Source organism: Diospyros lotus, chromosome 12, assembly GCF_014633365.1.
Source record: "Diospyros lotus cultivar Yz01 chromosome 12, ASM1463336v1, whole genome shotgun sequence".
NCBI lineage: Eukaryota > Viridiplantae > Streptophyta > Magnoliopsida > Ericales > Ebenaceae > Diospyros > Diospyros lotus.
This window is the reverse complement of record NC_068349.1, coordinates 27,506,425-27,521,640: the sequence shown is the minus strand read 5'-3', so window position 1 is coordinate 27,521,640 and position 15,216 is coordinate 27,506,425. Positions and strand designations below refer to the sequence as shown.

At 39.6% G+C, this 15,216-nt stretch overlaps 1 protein-coding gene across 1 annotated transcript in view; it reads left to right on the top strand.

Annotated features, from left to right (window-relative positions):
* The window catches only part of LOC127786842 (glycosyltransferase-like At2g41451), a 39,618-nt gene extending 26,797 nt beyond the window's left edge, over nucleotides 1-12,821 (top strand). The window contains exons 9-11 of the mRNA XM_052314535.1: nucleotides 11,135-11,181; nucleotides 11,768-11,855; nucleotides 11,984-12,821. Coding sequence (XP_052170495.1) covers nucleotides 11,135-11,181; nucleotides 11,768-11,855; nucleotides 11,984-12,256 — 408 coding nt within the window. The 3' untranslated portion in view covers nucleotides 12,257-12,821. The remainder of the gene's footprint in view (nucleotides 1-11,134; nucleotides 11,182-11,767; nucleotides 11,856-11,983) is intronic.
* Nucleotides 12,822-15,216: the final 2,395 nt, after the last annotated feature.

The window sequence follows — 15,216 nt, the reverse complement described above, 5'->3', positions numbered from 1 at the left end:
CATAGGCCCTAAATTTCCAAATCTAACTCCTTAAGAAGTTGCTTGAGCCAAACCAACTCATGTGTGGCTAAAGCCATAGCTTGATACTCTTCTTCTGCAATAGATCTAGCCATAACATTTTGCATAGTCTTCCTAGACACTAAATTACCTCCAACCAAGATATCATAGCCTGAGGTAGAACGCCTATCTATAGGACAACTAGCCTAATCTACATCAATATATCCAATAACCTGTTTGTGTCATTTGTTCTCAAACAACAAACCTTTATCGCACTAAAGGATGCTAGTGGCTATTGCAAGGGGTGTCTAAGAAATGACTCACCACACTAACAACAAAAGAGATGTTAGGCCGTGTAATGGGGAGGTAATTAAGCTTCCCCACCAATCTCCTATATCACCAAGGATCCTCTAGTGACTCCCCCTATCCTTGTACGAGCTTGACATTAGTGTCTATAGGGGTATCTATAGGTTGGGAATCAAGCATACCATTCTCCTTCCAAATATCAAGGCATACTTCCATTGAGAGTTGCACACACCATATTCAAATTGAGCTACATCAATGCCAGGGAAGTACTTCAACTTACCCAAATCCTTGGTCTGAAGATGAGTGTAAATGAGTCCTCAACTGCCTAATACCAACCTCATCATTGCTTGTAATAATAATATTGTCTACATACACCACCAAGAATATTACTCCTCTAGTAGAATGGTGATAAAAAATAGAATGATCAGCTTCTCTTCTAGTCATACCAAAAGATTAGATGACAAAACTGAAGTGACCAAACCAACACTAGGGAGATTACTTCAGATTATATAAGGATTTTTTTAGGTGACATACCAATCAAGACTTACCTTGAGCAACAAACCCAGGTGATTGCTCCATAGGCACCTCTTGAAGGTTTTTATGAAGTAAAACATTCTTGATATCTAGATGATAGAGAGGCCACTCCTAAATAGCTACTGTAGTAAGAAAGACGTGAACTGAAGCAATCTTAGTCACTAGAGAAAATGTATCACCATAATCAAGTCAAAAAATCTAAGTATAGCCCTTTGCAACCAATTAGGCTTCCAAAGGATCAACGGTGCCCTCCGAACCAACCTTAATAGTAAACACCCACCGACAATCAATTGTAGACTTTCCTAAAGGGTGAGGAATAAGATCCCATGTCGCATTAGCTAGCAAGTTAGACATCTCCTCCATAACATTGTACCACCTAGGGTGAGAAAGAGTCTCTACATTGGTCTTAGGAATAGAAACAAAAGAAAAACTAGATACTACCGTAGAATAAACAAGTGACAAACAATGATAGCTCACAAAAGTAGAAATGGGATGAGGATTTTGAGTGGAACGTGTACCATGACAAACAAGAGCATGGGCAGAATTGGAGGGTGATTGAAGAATGGCACCATTTGGAGGAACTTCATAGTCTATAATACGTGGTGGAGGAGGTATTATAGGAGGTGTTAATGGTTACTTAGAATGACACTGATAAGTTTGAAGAGGAGCAAGAATAGTAGGGATTGGGACTAGAGAAGGAAAAGATGGGACAGGAAGAACCTCATGAGGAGAGGGGGAAGAGACATCAAATGAAGAAGAGAAAAAGGGAGTAGACTCGAAGAAGGTGACATTAGAAGAAAGAGTCTACCAAGATCAGGTGAGTAGCAATTGTATCCCTTCTAAAGATGAGAGTAGCCTAGAAACACACATTTGATCGAGCAAAAAGACCATTTATCATGACCACAGGAAAGAAGATGGACAAAACAAGTCGATCCAAAGGCACGAGGAGGGATAAGATAGATGGGATCACAAGGAAAAAGTAATAAGGTACGTGGAATGACCCAATTCAAAACAAAGGATGGTATATGGTTGATGATCAAATAATTGGAGGTGAGAATAACCGCATCTTAGAAAGAAACAGGAACATTCATGTGAAGAAGAAGTGTCCAAAACAGTCAATGAGATGACGTTTTTTGCATTTTTCCATCCAATTTTTCCACATAGTATTAGCGCAAGAGAACTGATGAACAATATCCCAATATGAGAGAAAAGTTTGAAATACAAAAGAATAATATTCCTTGGCATTATCATTTAAAAAATCCAAATTGGATGATCAAATTGAGTAGAAATTTCATTACAAAAAGAAGTGAACAAAGATTGCAAGTCAATAAGATCTTTCATTAAGTAAAGACAAGTACAACAAGAATGATCATAAATGAATGTAACAAATAAGAGACACCCCATTTAAACTTGACTCTATTACGTCCCCAAATGTTAGAATGTATAAGATCAAAAGGAGATCAACTCGTTTATTATGATGACTAGAATAGGAAGAATGGACGTGTTTGCCTAATTAACAAGACTCGCATTCTATACCGATCAATGAATACAATAAAGGAACCATCTTGGGAAGAGTGGATAAGTGAGGACAACCAAGCCAAGAATGAATTTGGAGAGGAGAGGCTCTTATACAAGCAAATGTTGTAGATGATGGTAAAGCAAGATGGTAATGGTCCTTAAATTCACGTCTGGTGCCGATCATTTGTCCCGTACCTTGATCTTGCACAAGAATAGAATTAGAATCAAAGATGACACGACAATTCAAAGATAGAGTGAGACGACGAATAGAAATGAGACTATATGGACAAGTAGGAACATGCAAAACAGAATTAAGAGAAATAGATGGAAGTGAAACAACCCTACCTATACTTGGGGGAATGGTTTTAGAACCATCAACCATATTGATAGGAACCATCAACCACAATGATAGGAGGAATCGAGGAAGGGAGGCAAAGGAATCAAAATGAGAAAATAAAAATTTATTACTAGAAATATGCTCAAAAGTGGTAGAATCAAGAATCCAAGGACTAAGAGGAGCATGGGTAAGGCATATATGAGGATTATCAGTAGATGATAGAGTAGAAGGAAAAAAAGCATGGGCAACAGAAGCTATAGGAGAAGATTGTCGATCCACCTGCAACTGAGGATACTCTGCTAACTCCTCAATAGAGATCATATGATAAGAAGTTGGTCTCTTAGTATGATAAGAAGCATCAGGTACCACTGATTATGTTTCTACACCTCAAGAACTACAACATTAGCCTTAGGAGGTCTACTATGGAGTGTATAACAAGTACCCTTACAATGACTAAGGCGATACAATAGTTACAACAGGGTCGCTTACCACCCCAGCCATGCCCAACACCCCTACGACAACCACCTCTAGTCCAACCTCAGAAAAAGATCCATGAGTTTGAGAGGCAAGTATAGATTGCTCTCCAATCGAAAGATCAAAAAATGTCTATGTGCTACATAGGATTTAAGCAAACACCTCTTCCGTAATAGATATAGCTGGACTATTATAATTCTGGTACGAATGCCCTCCATATCAGCCCAAGACTTGCTAAGGTAAGCACCATAAACAGTTTGTCTCTTTATTTCTTTTGCTCCATAAGATCAATTGTAACAAGAAGCATTGCGTTAAAATTTTTCCACAACGGACTGAATACGACCTAAGTAGCTGCATCTAAAGCTCCCTTCTAAATATAGAACACATTACTAATGATATTGTATAATTGCACAATATCATTAGTATAATTGCACAATATAGCTACCGAGTATGAGACCAAATGTCAAAATAGTTCTCGTAGACACAGAATAAAGGGATTAAATCAACATCTATCAACTACCACAATAATGTAACCAACTATGCATCAACTTGATTCAGATAGTCCTATCAGATTTAGCAATGTCAGAGAGCTTCATAGTCAAATGGTCACTCACATTGTGTCTTGAAATCACATGAAAACAGAGATTGACCATAATAAATAATCCTTGCCATTCAATTTTTCAGTTGTAATAGTAGGAATACCAAAAAACAATGGCATAGTCATAGGTATAGTCACAAGAGAAGATGAATTCACCACTCTAGGATTTGATGCACTGGGATTAGATGATGCCATATCTCACAAACTGAATCGTGAACCAAAGGTGAAGCAACAACAACAAAAAACCCAAACTGGCAACAAGAAGAAGGTGTTTTGAATAAGATAAACCAGTGTAGAGGAGGCAGCTAGGATCATGCTATAAATGCGGAGACATATTCCGTCCAGGCCACCAATTCAGAAGACTGTTACTGAACATGGAAGGACTAGATGAAAAAGAAGAAGAAGAAGAAGAAGAGGTTGTTCTCCAAGAAGAAACCGGTGAGTGTAAGGTGATCACTAGGAAAAAGTTGCAGAAATTATTATAGAAAAGGGCTCAGGAGTCACAACTGCATTCTATATAGGCTGTTGAGTTTGAAGAAAGGATTGAGGCAGAGGAAGAACATTCAAAGGTTGCGAACACTGCTACACTTCAACTCCTCAATGAGGAAAAGCAAAGAAGAAAGAAAGAGAGAAGGATACAGCAAGTAGTGAAAGCAGGGATTGGTTGAACTGTAGCTTGTCGCTGCAAGTTCTTGGGGACAAGAACTCTCTTAAGGCGGGGGGATTGTCACGATGCTAGGGGTAACTTAGTCCTTACACTATTAATACATAAGTTGTGTTGTACTCTTCAGTTAGTGTTGTAGACGATTGTACCTTTTTAGTTAGACATTATAACTAAAAAGAGCCTATTTAGCCTATAAATAGGCTAAGTGTAGAGGATGAGAGGTAGGTTGAAAGTAATACAAAGTTTTTCCCTCCTTTTCTCTCTCTCAATTCTCCCTCCTTTCAAATCCTCCCTCCATTTCTATTCTTCCTCTCTGTTCTTCTATAATTCTAGTAAACATCCAAGTCTTAGCCTCGGGACTGGACATAGAATTGAAATCGCAAACCATATCGCCGGTCCTGAAGCGTCGGATTTGAAGCATGGCCTGAGATGTCTTTGGATCTGAAATTGTCTGATTGGAAATCACTGGATTGTGAGATCTCACCTGATGGCGACAACAAATGGTGACAGCTATTTAGGATTAGTGTTAGTGTTTGGTTGTTGTTTAAGTTTATGGCTCTAATACCATGTTTTAACAAAAAGACAAATGTTAAATATTTTATTCTTAACTAGGTGTTTTTATATATAGTTCTACAAGATACAACTAAGAAAAACACCTAACTATGTACATCACAATAAAGCTAACAATTCTCTCTCTCTCTCTCTCTGCCCCTCCCTCATGCTTCTACACTTCTTTTGTAATCACAAGCAGCACCTATTTAAAATTTTGGCTATTGATAAAGTTAACCTTCCCTCACCATATAAGCTTTTTCATGAATCCATACATATTAGTGTATTCTGTGCTCAGAAATTAAGTATTTTGAGGCTTATTCTGCCACAACCTTTTCTTCCATGCTTTTAAATCCCAACCCTATGTACTGTACTAATCTCAACCCTAACCATGGTTAAATCTGATTATAGGCAACATCTTTAAAATTAGTAGTATTCTTGTAAATAGTTTCCTAAATCTCTTGCAATGAAAGGTGGATCAGTTGCCGGTATAACTGGCTGCTGGTCATGTAAAGATGGAATTGAATACTATGTTCTGTAGTGTGAATAGAATGTTGTATATGGCATGTATTTCGGATAGCTAGTCTAGTAAATAGTACAATACAAGTATATTTGGCCTTGTCGTGAATCGAAGCGGTGATTATGTGTGTGATTGGTCAAGTATTTTGTAGATTTAAAGGCCATAACAATCCCACAATCTATGGGATTGATTATAATTGTGAAGCTTAGGAAATAAACCTAGCTTTTAATATGTATAAAACCACTTAATCAAATCCATAGACTAGACACCTATATATATATACAAATACAATGGGTCATGGGCCATGGGCTCTATCATAGGATTAACCCTAGACTATAACCATATAACTCAACACTCCCCCTCAAGTTGGAGCATATATATCATATGCGCCAAATTTGTTACAAATATACTCAATTCGAGGACCCCTGAGAGACTTAATGAAGACATCTGCTAACCGGTCATTGGAATTGACAAAATCTGTGGTAATACAGCCAGATAAAATCTTCTCTCGAATGAAGTAACAATCTATCTCGATATGTTTGGTCCTCTCATGAAAGACTGGATTGGAAGCAATATGTAATGCAGCTTGATTGTCGCAAATTAATCTCATCTGTGATATCTCCCCAAACTTGAGCTCCTGAAGCAATTGTTTTAACCAGATAAATTCACACGTTGCCAAGGCCATAGCACGATATTCTGCTTCGGCACTCGACCTAGCAACAACCTCCTGCTTCTTACTTTTCCAAGATACTAGGTTTCCTCCAACCAGAACACAATATCCTGAAGTAAACCGTCTGTCAGAAAAAGAACCTGCCCAATCAACATCAGAATATCCGACTACTCGAGTATGACCTCTGTCCTCATACAATAGTTCTCTACCTGGAGCTCCCTTAATGTACCTGAGAATCCGGACTACCGCATCCCAGTGGCTATCACAAGGAGACTGTAAAAACTAACTGACAACACTGACTGAGAAAGAAATATCTGGGTGAATGATAGTGAGATAATTAAGTTTTCCGACTAGCCTGCAGTATCTTCCAGGATCAGCAAGAGGCTCCCCCTGTCCTGGTAAGAGCTTTACATTAGGGTCCATAGGAGAATCTATAGGTTTACAATCAAGCATCCCAGTTTCTTCCAGAATATCTAACACATGCTTCCGTTGAGAGATAACAATAACAGAACAGGACTGAGCAACTTCTATGCCAAGAAAGTATTTAAGTAACCCCAAGTCCTTAGTCTGAAAATGATGGAAAAAATATTTCTTCAACTGAATAATACCATCTTGATCATCACCGGTAATAATAATATCATCCACATAGACAACCAAATATATACACCTCCCCTGTGATGTGTGTTTATAAAAAATCGAATGATCAGACTCACTACGAGTCATACCAAAGTCTTGAATGTCAGCACTGAAACGACCAAACCAAGCTCGAGGAGACTGCTTCAACCCATATAGTGAGCGACGGAGTTTACAAACTTGCCCAGACTCCCCTTGAGCAACAAACCCAAGAGGTTGCTCCATATAAATCTCCTCCTGAAGCTCACCATGTAAAAAGGCATTCTTAATGTCCAGTTGATACAACGGCGAGTGGGGCATAGTTGCTATAGAGAGAAACAAACGCACAGATGACATCTTAGCAACAGGGGAAAAAGTGTCACCATAGTCAAGGCCATAAACCTGAGTATACCCTTTGGCAACCAAATAAGCCTTGAGGCAATCAACCTACCCATCAGGACCCATCTTGACAGTATAGATCCACCGACAGCCAACAAGAGATTTCCCTGGGGGTAAAGGAATCAAATCCCAAGTACCATTGGATTGCAAAGCAGTCATCTCATCCACCATTGTTTGTCGCCATCCCGGATCAGAAAGTGCCTCACTAACAGTCTTAGGTACTGAAACAGAGGATAAGGGAGACACAAAAGCACAAAAAGGAGACGAGAGACGGTGATAGCTAAGAAAATTATAAATGGGGTGGGGATTGCAAGAAGAACGGGTACCTTTCCGAAGGGCAATAGGAAGCAAATCCTCAGAAGGCAAGACCGCGGCAGGTGAAGAGACTGGAGCAGGAGGACTCGCGAGAAGAGGGATGGCCTCAGAAATGGGTTGACACTTGGAATGAGGCAAAGAGTAGAAAGGAGACGACTCAAAAAAGGTAACATCTGCCGAAAGAAAATAGCAGCGAGTGTCAGGAGAATAACACCGATAACCCTTCTGAAGGCGAGAGTAACCAAGAAAAATGCACTTGATGGACCGACCAGACAATTTATCATGACTAGGAGACAAATTATGGACAAAACAGATGCAACCAAAGACACGTGGAGGAAGAATTTATAATGGTTGATCAGGAAACAAAAGAGAGTGAGGAATCTGGTGTTGAACTAATGAGGGCATCCTATTAATGAGATAGCAAGCAGCAAGGACAGCTTCAGCCCAAAAGCGAAAGGGGACATGATGATGTAGAATAAGAGTGCGAGCAGTTTCAATCAAATGTCTGTTTTTACGCTCAGCAACTCCATTCTCCTGTGGTGTATATGCACAAGATGACTGATGCAAGATCCCCTGAGAAGACATAAAGGTAGTAAAGGGAATAGAAAAATACTCAGGGGCATTGTCACTGCGCAATACTTGGACAGAGGTATCAAATTGCGTTTTGATTTCAGCACAAAAAGGATTCAAAAATTGAGAATAACTCAGAACGATTTTTTATTAAATATAACCATGTGCAACGAGAATAATCGTCGATAAACGTTACAAAATATTGAAAACCCAAAATAGACACGACACGACTAGGACTCTAGACATCAGAATGAACTAAAGCAAACGGGGACACAGCCCGATTATTGACACGCTTTGGAAAAGAAGTGCGAGACTGTTTTCCAAGTTGACAAGACTCACAATGAAAAGACGACAAACTAGATAAACTGGGGATCATCTTCTGAAACTTAGCCAAACTAGTATGTCCCAAACGATTGTGGAGAAGAGTAGGTGACTCAATCACCGAGCAAGCAATAGGCGATGCAGGAAGGTTGAGATGATAGAGACCATGCGACTCACATCCGACGCCAATCATCTGTCCCGTACCGCGATCCTGGATAGTAATAGAATGGTCATCAAAGGTGATAGAACAATTTAAGGCACGCGTAAATTTACTAACAGAGACAAGATTAAAGGGACAATGAGGAAGATAAAGGACAGAATCTAAAGGCAGAGAAGGTAAGGGTTTGGCAGTGCCAATAACAGAAGGTAAAGAAATAGAATTAGTAAAATGAGAGAACAAATGGGGATTACCAGAGATATGGTTAGAAGCACCTGAGTCCAGGACCCATGGTCCCAAAGAGGATGACTGAGCGAGACAGGCAGTGGAATCACCAGAATGGGCGACATAAGCAACTGTGGATGAGGTTTGCTGGGACGTCTTATACTTGAGATACTCATCATAGTTAGTCCCAGTGAGAAGGACAGATTGTGGTGGATGACTATCAAAGGACTCTGATCGAGAACCATCAGCATGAGCAACATTAACACAAAGAGGGCGGTCATGCAACTTATAACACTGTTCCTTAGTATGCCCCCACTTGTGACAATAGTTACACTTGGGGCGTTTGCCCCGATTACCACGATCTCCGCCCTGTTTGCCACTACTCTGAACCTGAGAAGCCATGACTGAATGATCACCTGCAGAAGAGGGAGGCATCGTAGGAACAGATGAAACCCGAAGAAGATGAGAATACACTTCATCCATAGTAGGTACAGTAGGACTAGCAAGAATCTGATCACGAACAGGAGCAAGCTCAGGACCAATGGCAGCAAGAGTACACACCATGAAGAACTTATCCCGCTGAGCTAGATCCTCTGCAACAGTCTTATTAGCAGGTAACAAGGAGTTAAATTTAGCTTTAATAGAGGCCATCCGACCAAGAAAATTAGGAAGAGTCAAACCCTGTTGTCGTAAATTGAGTAGATTAGACACCACTGAATACAGGCATTGAATGTCATTAGTGTATAACGCCTTGGCCTGAGCCCACAATTCACAACACGTGGTATAGTTAGTATAGATTGGATGAAGAGAGGGATCAATTGACTGCCACAGGAGACTGCACAACAGAGCATCAGCTTTCTGCCACTCAGGTTTGTTTGTGGTCACATTCTCGGCCTTGGTAGTTAGATGATCTTGTAAACCTTAACCCATACACCATAATTCAACCGCCTTGGACCAAGAGATATAATTGGAACTACCCATCAACTTCTCAGTAGCAATAGCTAGAGAGGGAGACAAAATACTAGAAAAGGAGCCAGATTTACTAGTACCAGCCATGTTGGATAAAAGGGAGCCCTACAATATCAACAGATTTGAAACCAAATGGTCAAATAAACCAAAAACTAAAGGCTGGATGATCCAGCACAGAGAACAGGTACGCTGGAGCGACGACAGATGGCAGATGCCGGTGATCAGTGGCCGCGGATGGCGATGAAACCACCTGGGCTTGGATGGACTGAAGGAGGCGAGTCCAATGGTGAAGACGGCATTGTGATCGGAGCACTGGTGAGAGAGATCGGAGCAAAAACGTCTTCGTGAACAGTGCGAGAGAGGCGGTGCGTGGCGGCGGCAATGGCGACGATCCTCCGAGGGTCAACAGATCGGAGGCCGACGAACGCAACGGCGGTGGTGGTGTGCGTGATCGGTGGCCGGACGGTGAAGACCCGCAGCTGACCAGTAGCGCGCGATAGAAACGCAGTGGGCGGCGACGGCGGTGGCATGACAGGCTGCGGCGGTCGGTGGCGACACAACCGACGGTGTTCGTCGGTGATGTGGGGGGCGGCGGCGGCAGCTAGGGTTTGTATGGTGGCTGCTAGGGTTTGTATTAAAGCTAGGGTTTGTGTTTTGGCTCTGATACCATGTGAAGCTTAAGAAATAAACCTAGCTTTTAATATGTATAAAACCACTTAATCAAATCGATAGACTATACACCTATATATATATATATATATATAAATACAATGGGCCATGGGTCATGGGCTCTATCATAGGATTAACCCTAGACTATAACCATATAACTCAACAATAATCAATTTTAATTGTTGGGATTGATTGATTGATGTAAATTAGTAATTGATGTAATTAGCATTCCTTCTTTTTTCCTTAGTTATAGGGATTTGATTGATTTCTTTCTCCTATATATATTGTAATAAAGTGGAAGTGGAAAATATACCAAATTTTCAGTTTTCTTCTACAGGCCTCTTGCACATGCTTTATCTGAAATTGGAAATATATAAGAAGAGCTATTGGCAGGTCCCAATTGCATCCATCCCTGTTGTATTAACAGCATCCTCGTTGGAAATTTAGCAGATGCAACAGGTGAAGGAAAGACATCTGGAGAATTGAGATGAGCATTTGCAGTCTTCACATATATCTTCACTGAATTGTACTTATCTAGAGTGAACTGGATTTTTATTTCTGTTTAAATTGTTTACCCATGTATACTTAATTATTTGGCTTCTTTCTTTTTGGGTAATTTTTAAGATAACTAACTAGTATGTAACTGTATAGCATGAATAAAGGCTCCATCAAGCAGTGTTCCACTAGATGCTCTAATCATTTTGTATCTTATTAAGATTCTTCATTGCAGGCATTTATAATTGCTTCGACTGCAACAGAAGATGAAATGCTTCACTGGTAGGTCCTGCAATAAACACTATTATGCCTGTTCTTTGTACTATCTATGTTTGATGAACACTAATTTATCCATGCTTAATGAAACAGCAAGCCATTTACAGGCTAAGAAATTTCTGTCGTTCGTGTATGATTGAATGGTTAAGTTTTCCTTTGAGTTAATGGGATTGGATAATATGATCTTCCTTCCAATGAAATTATTGCCAGTTCTGATTGGCACCCTAACCTTTTCCTTGGACGATTGTAGAAACTGAAATTGCAACTTTCACAACTAGTTAGGTTTGACTACATTGGTCCCTTTCAACATTCTGTTTTATAAGGGTCATAGTGTTAAACTATATCCAATCATCTCTCTATGTTGACTTACTCTATTTTAATTTTCGTCACTCTTATGCCCTTAACATTATCCTCAATGTGGTTTGCATCACATTTCCCTGCTACAGCAGCTGTGATATGTTCTGGAGCCTACGAACTTTACCCATCCTGAATAATGAATCCTCACCCGACCAACATGAGCCACATGATACAACCAAACCAAAATACTAAATATCTGTGCTATGTAATTGTGGTTTTGTTTGCTTGGTTTTAGGTACCATGAACACATTGTGTGGACTGACAAAGCACTAAATATGAAACTTCTGAGGAAGGGCATATTGACCCGCATTTATGCTCCCATGGTAAGATCAATTTATTTATGGAATGTGTCTTTATTCTTTCTGGTTTGAATTTTAGATATCAAATAATTTCTAGTTATGTACAAACATGTCCTGAAATGAGGATCAAATTTTGGTGTCTTTATTTATAGGTCATTGTGCAAGGTTTAAGAGAATCTGGAATTTTCAGTTCTGTAATTGCAGCGGTGCAGACGTCTCTCTCAAGGGACAAATCTTTATCGTCCACTGAGAGCAATAACAGCTCTGTAGCCACAGAGTCCTTGGGAATTTCTTCAAGAAAGATCGGGAAAAGCAGAGAATCGCAAGCAACTGTGAGGAAGGTCCTGGAAATTGCGGAGTCTGATTCTTCAGCAATGCCGCCAGTATCTCCTCCTGGCTTGGATGATGTCCACATCAATATATAGAGAGTCCTTTTGCTTTTCATATTCACTGTCCTCTTTCAAGTTGCCCCTTTGTAGCCAGCCTTGATCGATAGCTTCTCCGCCGAATATGGCTTAAAATGGACAGAAGCTTTTGAGAGGGGAGGGCTGAAAGGAGGATTGGTGGAAGAAGCCGAAGCCAGTTTGCAGGTCCGGCTGGCTGTTTCATGGGGATATTCCCGATCATTAACCAAGCGTCGATGTACATTGTCATACAGACAGACAGACAAAGGATGTAGGGAAGCTAGCTAGGGACAGTTTGAGTTACTTTGATGTATACCACCACCATGCTTACTATTTTGGTGCAGGAGATAATGAGAGTAGCTTGGCCGTCTCTCCAACTACAAGCTAGGATATGCTGCTAATATATATATATATAGGAAACTTTCGAATACAACGCAACGCAATGCAGTGCATGTGTCTATTTTGTTTGCTGTGTATACCAAACCGCCCTATCCAGATAGAAACAGAAGAAGGTGAGAATTGAGATGACTGAAGATTTTACTCTTCGGTTAGGAAATGGTGAAGATTTCATTTGCTGTTTTGTTCACTTGGGCATCAGCAGATGGTTGGTTTGCTCCTTCAGTTTATGCATCTTTTTCCACCGAGTTCAGATAATCAACGCTAGAGGATTGACCTGCACTATACATGCGTAAATAATATAAAAATAAAAAATTTCACATGCAATTTCACTTTAAAGGGGTGCAATTTAGTGTCTGTAATTTAGTTTTTATTTTCTAAAATAATTCTTAATTGATGACTGCAAGTTAAAGGGTGTTTCAATTTCGAAATGTAAATGTTTTATTTTTTTTTTAAATTTTAAATATATTATTGTTGAATCCGATACTTAAACTTTATTGGATTAATTTTGAAGTCTAATAAAACACGGTTTAAGTGTTTACATAGAAACCTAAGGGCCATTAAATATACATGGAGATAAAAAGCTAAATTGAGTACTTCAAAATATCTGAGTACTTTCTTCTTTACTCTCTCACATTTTATTTTGTTATTCATTGTTTTAAACTTAAAAAATTTTGGATGATTTAATTCACCCTTCTCTTAAACTAACATTTTTTTTAATTATAATATTGAATAAATAAAAGATATGGGTATTTAAAACAAAATTGGAAGAAGCCACTTGGTGGGGAAATTCAAGATTTTGGTATGCAAAATATGTGTTTGGTTAAATAATTGAATAGACTGGTACACATATAAGTAAAAAAGAGAAAAAAAATAAAATGGAATCTCAATTTAAGGGGAATTGCTTAGTGCTTCTTTATTTCGTTTTTATTTTTAAAATAAATTTTAATTGATGATTGTGCAAGTTGGGGGTTATTTAAATTTCAAAATATAAGTGTTAATTTTTTAGTTAAATTTAAAGTTTATTATTATGTATAATAAATAATTGACAGGGTTATTTTTGAAATAAAAAAATTTAAAAGAGGAGACTTTCCTAAATTTAGGACTTTAGTACACTAAAATAGATATTAGCTTAAATATATAATAAATGAATGGGCTTAAGATGAAATGAGGACCAGAAGCTACCTTATAGTGAATGTTGATTGTCAGCGTACCTTTAGTATAGTATCCTTCATTAGTATCTTGTTAGGAACTATTCTCAATGACAAGTAAATGGTATGGCATGAGATTATTTGACTAATAACAGGTTAAGACCTTTGGCAACCCCTTTGATATCGAACTAAATAGTGATAAAATTAAGGATAAAATATGGATCATACTAGTCCATTGGGCCTGAGTCTATGGCTTGGCACTGAGCCTGGCTCCCAGACCAGATCTTAGCCCAAGAAACTTACATAACCTTTTCATTTAAGTCGAGATCTTGGCATCAGTAATAGATCGTATTAACTCCGAGCAACTCACATGCTGATTCTCATCAACCTGTAATTTTCACCAGATCCACGATCCTCGAAAATGATTCCTATCACTGTCGTGCATCTCGGCCCTCCATCTTTCCACGACGGCCGGCGACACGCAATGCACCCTTGTCTCTATATGAACTAGCCGGATCACAAGCCAATGTATGTTATTTTCAATCCTTACCCATATTCTATTATTTTGAAATCTCATTGACTTGAGTATCGGAGTGCTTTTAGGTGCTAGTCACCATTGCCAGACTGCGACATTCTACTGCCATTGCAATCAATCTTGCCAACCTCGTTGGGCCGGAAGGAACATTTGGCACCCATCGTGGGATCTAGTAAAACTTACCTACCCCGTAAGACGAATCACTATAGTTTCCTCTACAAATGATCCATGGTCAGAACCAGAAGCCATAATAACATGGCCCCAAACCAGGAGATTCCAAACACCACCGTCAACCATCAGCCAGAGAATCCAACAACCATGGAGGCCCTCCCCCAAACCATTTGGCAGCTTCAAGATCAAGTTGTCGAGTTAACCCACAACCAGCAATGCGACTAGCGCAACAAGCGGGTTGACGATGACGCAGAAGTCAAATGTCATCAACAGCCTCAGGCCACTCACACTCCCACTCCTCCACCGTCAACATCCTTGTACACTCCAAGTCACCCCTTCTTAGAGTTCATCATGTCCATTCCCCTGCTAGAAGGATTTTGCCTTCCTGGCACATTAGAGCTATATGACGGAACCGCCGACCCTTAGGAGCACTTAACAATATTCAATTCTTTGATGTTGTTAAGTGGGGGAATTGATCCGATCATGTGTTGAGCTTTTGCTAGCACTTTGAAGAAGTCTACCTTGTAGTTCACCACCCTGGAGCCAAGCTCCATCCACGACTTCTCTAAGCTTGCCACACGTTTCCTCGCCCACTTCTTCACCAATCGAGCTCATCATAAAACCTCAGCTAGCTTGATTAACCTGAAACAAGGAGAGAACGAGCCACTCCAGACTTTTATACATCGGTTTAACCAGGAGGCCATCCAAATCAGGGATCTTAATCTGAC